We start from the raw sequence: 10000 nt of genomic DNA, 5'->3' as shown, positions 1-10000 counted from the left end.
CAGCCGATCTGCCTGTTGGGACCGGGGAGTAAGAGGAACTCATAGATATCCAGGCTGACGAGACAGCACAAAGAATGCTCTCCTTTAAACTTCTGGGTGAGCATGGCCTCCTCGTACCCAACGCTAGCCCGTCACGCTGTTCCCCAGCTACTGATTTTCCCCTCGACGTGGGAGTGCGAGCAGGGGTTCTCAGCCCTCATGGTCATCAAGTCGAAGAGCCGGAACCGTCTTGCTGAGCCCAGGCATGATTTCCGATGTGCTGTGAGCAAAGTCTTGCCCCGCATTGACCAGCGGGTGGAGAAGAAGCAGATACAGCCCTCGTATTGAGTTGTTGTTTTCTTAGTTAATTTGCGTGTTCTATTTTTACAATTACAGAAATAAAGTGGTATCTGATCGAATTTAGTTTCTCTGGAACCAGGTGGTACGCGGCGACTGTACCGGACCTCCAAGTGGTACTCGATCACAAAAAGGTTGGGAATCACTGCTTTAGAGTCTAGAGCCTTTAAATATGCGACCCCGAGACTACACAATAAACTCCTATTAGACATCCGAAAGACTGAAGATATTAGGGCTTTCAAGAGGAAACTGAAGACTTTCTTGTTCTCTAAGTGCTTCGATAATGTATATTTGAGAATAAACGAGCAATATGCGGTGTGAAATGTTGAATGCTTTCGAACGAACATGATAAAATGACTGTGGAGGTTCTGTAGAGAGTAGGGTTCCCCTGCTGTATAGGACCAGAAAAGAAGTCCTATATTTCCATAAGAGAAAGGCATCTTGACAATACCTCTGAATATTCAGGTGAAAAGGATAATTAAAGATGAATATAATTATCTATAAAAATATAATTTTATTCTTTTTCATTTTGTTTTGCGCTCAGCCAAGAATTCTGACTTCTGCTAAAACAAAATACTTATTAATATTTACTTACAATAGATCTCCTTTCCCACTGTTTTTCATCACCGAGACTTTATATATATATATATATATATATATATATATATATATATATATATATATATATATATATATATATATATATAACATATATATATATAATATATATATATAAATATATATATATATATATATATATATATATATATATATATATATATATATATATATATATATATATATATATATATATACCATTAATGGAGAACAATTTGTACAGTACAACAGTAGGCTTAACGTCCTTAGCAATAAGTAAATAAGCATATTTGCATAATTATCTCTCGTAAACGTAAAAAAAAAAACATACAATAACATATCACGTGCAGACCTAATTATAATATCATTTATGCATACCCCAAAAACGTGCTGATGATAATTTTAATATTCGACGCATTTCAGAGAGTGCTATCTTATCTGAAGGAATTCTACTGATTATATCCAAATATCTTGAATTAAATCAGCTTGTTATATCCAAAACTCTTAAATGAAATCTGCTGATTACATCCAAAACTCTTTAATTAAATCTGCTGATTACATCCAAAACTCTTGAATGAAATCTGCTTATCATGTTCAAAGCGCTTGAATGAAATCTGCTGATTAAATCAGAAAATCTTGAATGAAATCTGCTGATTATATCCTAAACCCCTGAATAAAATCTGCTGATTACCAAAAGTCTCGGAGGAAATCAGCTGATTACATCTAAAACTCTTGAATAAAATCTGCTGATTATATTCTAAGCTCTTGAATTAAATCAGCTGATTACATCCTAAAGCCTTGAATGAAATCAGCTGATTACATCCAAAAGTCTTGAATGAAATCTGTTGATTACATCCAAAAGTCTTGAATGAAATCTGTTGATTACATCCAAAACTCTTGAATGAAATCAACTGATTATATCTAAAACTCTTGGATGAAATCAGCTGATTACATCCAAAACTCTTGAATGAAATCAACTGATTATGTCCAAAACTGGCAACAGTCTTCAAACAAATACCACTCTTTAAACCATTTTTTAAAAAGCGATTTTTTTACGGTATTTACAATAAATAAACGTTCAAACGTCATAGAATTTGGAGTCTAAGCTCCTTCACTCTTGCAGAGACTGAAGACTTCTTGAAGAACCGTGATGAACCTGTAGACGTCCTGGAAGCTGTTGTACAGAGGAACTGGTGTTATTCTCATGACGTTTGGAAGCCTCACGTCGCACTGGAATAGTTAAGTTTGTACTGATAAATGGCTGGGTCCATAATAAAAACATTTTGGAATATATATATATATATATATATATATATATATATATATATATATATATATATATATATATATATAATTAGTTGAGTTATTGGTAGTTAGCAAAATAATGATAATCAGTTAACTGCCATATGTGGATGAGATCATGATGAGGGGTAGATGGAGATGTTTGGGGCGTGCTCTTCGCACTCCCCAAGAGAGATTAGTTCATCAAATATTCAGCTGGGCTCCACAAGGCACTAGAAGAGTTGGAAGACTCAGGCCTACATGGCTGAGGGCTATGAAGTGGAAGTAGGAGAGGATGAATGGAGAAGTATTGAATTAAAAGCTCAAGATATAGACGACTGGCGTAATCTAACCGAGGCCCTTTGCGTCAATAGGCGTTGGAGGAGATGATGATGTAGGGGTGTCATTAATGGAAATGAAATTCCTGAGGCGTATGGTAAGTGGTTAACTGAAACTAAATACTTAAGTAATCAGGGGCATAGTTTATGTGTTTAATTGAGAAAAGCATTGTGAAATGCATATTCAATTGATTTAGTATTTAGCTGTAACAAAAAACAATAAACTAGTAACTATGTTAATTTTTATTAATGAGGCGCATTTGCACAGTCTCTCAGCGGTGTCCCTTTAGCTCGGAAAAGTTTCCTGCTATCTGATTGGTTAGAATTATCTTATCCAACCAATCAGCGATCAGGAAACTTTTCCGACCTAAAAGGGCACTCCTACGAGTCGGTGAAAACTTGCCTTACTAAATAGAATTAACTGTAAGGATGTCATTAAGAAAAATTGAATTATTGAGGCATATGGTAAGTGGTTATCAGAAACTGGTTATCTAAGCTACCAGCTGAATGATTAATGGAAATTATGTATTTAATTGAATACTTGAGCAATTAATAGAATCTATTTACTTAAATAATTGATAGGGTTATCTACAAAAAATAAGAATACCTAAGAAACTGGTTGAGTAATTAAGATAAATTGTTAATTAGAGAAAAAGAATACATAAAATGACAGGTTAAGAGCAACGAAATATTAACATATAAGTAAGGTAATGATTTATTGGTTGATAAGTGGATAATTAATTAACTGATTTGGTGTACTTAAGAGAATAGTCACGTACTTAATAGCAATACTCAATAGTCATAAAGTGATTGACAGTAATTTTCTACTGTACAAGTTATTAAAAGATCAGAAGTTTGGTCCAGACATCAAAATTTTAGATCACTGCCCGGCCATGGAATTCCCAAGAGAATTTCCTTCTCTCCCACCTTGCTAGTACCAGGGAGTCCCAGGCAATGACTGCTGGTAACCAAACAGATAGGAAGGCTGTGGCAACTACGAAAGCTAGTGAGCAGTGAGAGCATCTCGATTAGGAGTTTCAGACATTTTACTGTGCTACCAAAACCCACATTTCAATCTATATACAAGAAATATACGTAAACAAACTTACCACTACTCCTCGTTTCTGAATTTCTTTGTGAATCTGTTGGAGTGGGAATGAGAATGTTAGTGATAGCTGGCAACCCCTCTGTGTGACGTCTTCGGGAGTAATGATGGTAGCTGTTGGTGCGTTGAGCTGTCCATTGACAAAGTAAGTTTTAATGAGGTGTTCCAGATAACCAGTGAGAAGAAATTGCTTCTTCAATAGGTTTTCCATTTTGGCCTCGTCAAAAATCTGGAAAGATTAATAAGATAAGCCCTATGTTAACTCTCTCTGGAAACAGGTTTTGGAAAATCTGAAAATCAAACCAGTATTGAAATAAGAATTGTAGCATAATATTCCAAAGTTGAATAAAAGAATTTATACCCTACACCTTTTACGGTCTTCCAGTTTCTAACCAATGAAGATTCTAGAACACAGTCACAGCTATGTTAACTTGTGGTAAGTAAGCAGCAGGGGATCTATAGACTTAACAAGCTAGGGCATAATAAGTTCAACACTTTACAATGGTGCCTAATTTGCTAATTGCAACTCCTAATGGACTTTATATATATATATATATATATATATATATATATATATATATATATATATATATATATACATATATGTTACATAAAAATTACCTCCGAACTGGCTTTGGCTAACGCCATAAGGAAGAGTAGAGGATTGCTTAGACTAAAGTATTCAATGCCTTCTGCTAGATAGATAACCTCTGATACTAGTTATATCACTGTTACATAACAATTACCTCCAAACTCTCTTGAGCTAGGGCCACAAGGATGGGTGGAGGATTGCATAGCCTAAAGAATTCAACGCCTTCTGCTAGATAGATAACCTCTGATACTAGATACATCACTGTTACATAACAATTACCTCCAAACTCTCTTGAGCTAGGGCCACAAGGATTGGTGGGGGATTGCACAGCTTGAAGGATTCAACGCCTTCTGCTAGATAGAAAACCTCTGATACTAGGTACATCACTGTTACATAACAATTACCTCCAAACTGGCTTGGGCTAGGGCCACAAGGATGGGTGGGGGATTGCACAGCTTGAAGGATTCAACACCCTCTGCTAGATCACATTCTTGACGCATCTCGAATCTCGTGGCTTTTTTATTGCTCCACCATCCATGCAAGTGATTCGAATTACGTGCATTGTGCTTGCTGTTGACGTATGCTCCTGCAATGCAGCCTGGACCACTGTTCATATACTGCCAATGGTAAATAATCATTAGTCTTATGGTGATATATACATACATGCGTGTTTAAACTACAAATATTCTATGTGCACACTTTATAAATAGGAATTATAAAAACGGTAAAGGCCTGGCAACATCTATTCCAGGATTTTTACCATTTTAGAAACGGATATATTGACCTAAAGGAGTGATATTAGGGTCATAAACCCGTAAAAGGTAATAACAAGGTAAGGTAAAATTACGGTCGCCTGCATTTTACTGAAATACGCCTGAGAACAGTATATTTTCACAGAGAATTTCTGGTTAAAATTACGGTTTCATTAACAGTGCATGTAAAACTTTACTGTAAATCCATAAGTAACTTATACTGATACTCACTTTATAAGTACACCAACAGGCAAAATCCACATCCCAATCATCAAGTCGAAGTTCCACGTTACCAACTGCATGGGCCAAGTCCCAGCCCACAATGCAGCCTTTGTCATGGGCAGCTTTGGTTATACGGCCCATTTCGAATTTCTGTCCTGTGTAATACTGGACTCCGCTCATGCACACCACTGCTATCTTGTCGCCTTCTTGTTCCAGTAACTGAAAGAAAGCGATGGAGGATTCTTTGAAACTATTCATCAGGTACTTTGCAATATTAAAGCGTTCCAATCGCTGGAACGAAACTGAGAGAAGGTGCTTGTTAATTACAGTGAGTGCTTTTTTGTCTGTTCTCTTGACAGGATCAAACCATCTCTATGTACTATGATTCATATTTTTTACCATATGCTGATCATTTTACAATAATTTGTATGTCGACATTTCTTATCCTTTTTCTTCTTACTTCACGTGCTAATTATTATCTTCATTAAGTTCCTATTTTGTTTCTTATATTTACATATAAGATCTGCTTTTCAATTCATTAAGAAGATCTAACCCAGGAACCACAATCCCTTCCACAATCACTTCTCAACCTTTTGCAAACACCCTGTTACCTTATTATGGGCTATACTCAGTTGTTTGAGTTTCCATTATTCATAGAGGCACAATTCAATGAATGATAATACTAAGCTCCAGAACGGTGGCCTAAATATGCAAGTAATCACAAGCGATGACATACCTTTAGAATATCTTCAGTTCTGATCGAGTGCTCATTCGGACGTGGATGGATCTCGATCACAGCATCGTCTGGATCGAATCCGCGAAGTTTGGCTTGGGATCTCATTGCATACTGGGGAAAGAAAGAAATTACATAAGAATAGGAAGCACAAATTTAGTGTAATTTGAAAGTTTGCAAAATATTCATGATAAATCTTACTGGAATATAATTTGAAACATAATTAATTATCATCCCAAAATCAATAGCTCTTTAAACTAGCATGGAAAAAGTAGAAAGAGCAATCAGAGATTTCAGTTCTGACATATGGTGCACTTTTCATCCAAATTCATTTGTGTCTTTTTGAGTTAGACTGATAACAAACAAACAAAAAACAAACAGATGAAAACAGAAATTCATCAGTAGATTTTTTAGTTAGATTGCTAAACAAACAAACAGATGAAAAGAATAACCTCCTTGGCGGAGGTTATAAGAGACACAAATCTAGTGTATTTTGGAAGTGGGCCAAATATATCTGATAGATTTTACTGGAAGATAATTTGTAAGAGCTAACCTAATAACTTGACAAGCCCAGTTTCAAGAAAGAATTAATTAGTCGAAAAACTAAAATTTAACAATAAAATCAACAACGATAAACGAACTTTTTCGATATTTTAGAGACTTCCCGACCTCGAAAATAACTCACCCGATCAGAGGGGAATGCGTGACCTTCCAGAAGGATCTTGTACCTGTCGCACGTCGGTTGATAAAACGACACCAGAAGCAAATGGAGGTTGACTGTCAATCCGTTCATGAGAGTCACGCTTGATGGCTTGGCGCCAACGAGACGTCCCATCTCTTCTTTAAGATACTGGTCGCAGGTGGCTGCTGGGAGCGGCTCTAAAAAGTGGGTTTCTACCCCACTGGAAAACATCAATTAATATCGAATTAAAACCTTTTTTCAATCAGTAAAAATTATATTTAATAATTTTTCTTATATGAAAACGTGATCAAGTTAAAATATACTTACGTTTCTCCCCATTTATCTAATTGTTGCATAACATATTTATCGGCGTTGCGAGGCTTCAGTCCAAGAGAATTTCCACACATATAAACGCAGTCTTGGTTGGGGTCAACAAGTTCCTTGTCGACGGAGGGAAGCGTCCCGTTTTTAGGATAGGCAAATCTGCGTAAATGTTCGGAAGAAGAAATTAGATTTCATTCATTATTGTTATTTCCATAGACTCTTACACACATATTTTATAAATATATATATACAGTATATATATATATATATATATATATATATATATATATATATATATATATATATATATATATATATATATATATATACACGTATTTACATCATCTATATGTATGCACACCTGAATATATATATATATATATATATATATATATATATATATATATATATATATATATATATATATATATATATATATATATGTATGTATATATATATATATATATATATATATATATATATATATATATACATATATACATATATATATATATATATATATATATATATATATATATATATATATATGTATATATATATATATATATATATATATATATATATATATATATATATATATATATATATATTTATATATATATATATATTTTCATATATATATACATATATATATATATTCATATAGGCTATATATATATATATATATATATATATATATATATATATATATATATATATATATATATGCATTCATATACATATCTATTCCAAGTTTCTTAATATTTACAAATTCTCGTGAAGATATAACAAACCTTTGCCTAAAATGCTTCATAGGATCCATTTCGTCCATGATCAGAGCAAATTCCTCAGAGAGAATGTCGACGCCATGTTGGAAGGCTATGGAGCTAAGCACCTTGGATGGGTTCGAATCCTGTGCAAAGGGAAGGAATAAATATGTTAATATACTTCACTAATTAATGATAACACTTAATAATAATGATAAATTTAGCTCGCCTCTTTTCCTTTAGTGAGTTTAAAGGCCACTCATGAATGGCAGAGGCAAGGGACAGTGGCATTGCCCTGACAAGTAGGACAATGCCCTAGAAATCATATATACATAAGATCAACGCCCAAGCACCGTCTCCACCCAAGCTATGACCAAGGCGGGCCAGGCAATGGCTGCTAATGACTCAGCAGATAGACACCCTATCCTTACCTCACAAGGATGGTGAGATTGCAGTGACCAAAGAAACTAACTAGCGGGTCTCGAACTCCAGTCTAGCGTTCACCAGTCAGGAACGTTACCACATCGGCCACCACAATACTTTTGAGAATACTAATTCACGGATTACTTTTGCTGAAATCTGAACTTCCGGTTTCTAATCTTGCTTTTCACTGTTTCGTGTACTGTTATTTAAACATTTAGTCCCGCGTTGGTCCTAGCGAAATATAGTATTCTAAACTCAATTTCTTTTTAATAATGCACATTTGAACCGACGAGTAGGGGTGCCCTTTTAGCTCGGAAAGAAGTTTCCTGCTAGCTGATTGGTTAGAGTTTTGTCCGACCAATCAGCGATTAGGAAACTTCTCCGAGCTATAAGGACACCCCTTCGAGTCAGTGCAAATGCGCCTAATTAAAAAAAATGACTATAGTAAGCTCGTGTACTTTAATTTGCAGTTTAGCTTATGAGTGACATTCATGTACGTACACATACATACGCATACACACATATATGTAATATATAAATATATATATATATATATATATATATATATATATATATATATATATATATATACATACATACATATATATATATATGTGTGTGTGTGTGTATGTGTGTGTGTTAAAATAATCAACACCTTAAACGTGTTTTAATAAAAGCAACTTTCTATCTCATATTAGGATCTAACCTTGCTTTTTCATTTATAGAGACTGTGGTTCGATCCTAATATGATTTATATATATATATATATATATATATATATATATATATATATATATATATATATATATATATATATATACATGTGTGTGCATGTGTATATGTGACATATGAAGTATTAACTAGGAAACACGAACAATGCATGGATAAAATTTCTTTTATTTAGAGAGAATGAACCGTAATTGTACGCACGGAAGAAAAAAATAAAAAACAAACTTTGCACAACTGACTATTTTGCTCAAATATCTCGAAAAAAAAATAGTGTTCATTATATATTTCAAGTAGTCTAAACTATTTCGTTAAACGTATTGGTAATATACAGTCTTATAACACGTAAATATACATTTTATACAGACTGAAGAATTGTACGAAATACTATAAAATTCACGAGGGTTGAAATAAAACATTGTAAAAGATAGAACAAGCTATGTAGTAACATTAACTTAAAATATATTATTTTCCGCTTGAGAATTACGAAGGAAAAAATTTTCTCGCTATTTTATCACGAGAGAATTTAGTTTATTTTTATTCGTTTCTATTCTTGTAACTTTCTGGGAAAAACTGGAACTTGAAAAAAAAAACATGAAGGTTGTTATGGTCTGACTACCAATTGTAATGAAGCGAGTTTAAAAGGTCCTGTCTTGTCTACCGTGACTCGTGGGTTACGTTCTGTTGCGAGAAAGTAAACTTTCAAAAACGTTAGCTTATTAAAATAGATAAAAAACGATCTCATAATGATAAATTGAAGATACAAATTATCATAGTATAATGAAAGAAAAATGGCTTTTATTATATACATAAATTTTAAAATATAGATTTAGAAATATCGTCCTTTCCTTAGGCTAACGATTCTATTGAACGCAACTACCCAATGCAAGGAGAAGTTGAAGGTAACTGAACGCAGCTAGAGCGTCTAATTGTCTCTCCTTTGTTCCGATGACTTTGTTCAACCGAAAAGTGAAATGAAAATAAAAATGTTTAAATGTTCTTATACTTCCTTATTCGTTTAAGGAGAGAATTCAATGAGATATTTAAGGAATAACATCGTGACCTTCTCGAAATACTAATAATTGTTTGACGTTATCGCTCGCTTAATAAGGGAAAATTAAT

The 10000-nt window shown here is 33.7% G+C and overlaps 1 protein-coding gene across 1 annotated transcript in view; it reads right to left on the bottom strand.

Moving 5' to 3' along the window:
- Nucleotides 1–1157: 1157 nt before the first annotated feature.
- Nucleotides 1158–10000, bottom strand: part of LOC137617931 (kynureninase-like) — a 10587-nt gene continuing 1744 nt past the window's right edge. The window contains exons 2-9 of the mRNA XM_068347874.1: nt 7757–7875; nt 6966–7121; nt 6642–6858; nt 5960–6070; nt 5233–5442; nt 4654–4866; nt 3662–3886; nt 1158–2163 (exon numbers count right to left, since the gene is read on the bottom strand). Coding sequence (XP_068203975.1) covers nt 2035–2163; nt 3662–3886; nt 4654–4866; nt 5233–5442; nt 5960–6070; nt 6642–6858; nt 6966–7121; nt 7757–7875 — 1380 coding nt within the window. The 3' untranslated portion in view covers nt 1158–2034. The remainder of the gene's footprint in view (nt 2164–3661; nt 3887–4653; nt 4867–5232; nt 5443–5959; nt 6071–6641; nt 6859–6965; nt 7122–7756; nt 7876–10000) is intronic.

This window comes from Palaemon carinicauda, chromosome 24 (genome assembly GCF_036898095.1).
Source record: "Palaemon carinicauda isolate YSFRI2023 chromosome 24, ASM3689809v2, whole genome shotgun sequence".
NCBI lineage: Eukaryota > Metazoa > Arthropoda > Malacostraca > Decapoda > Palaemonidae > Palaemon > Palaemon carinicauda.
Note: the sequence above shows the minus strand (reverse complement) of the source record. Positions and strands in the feature narration are given on the sequence as shown.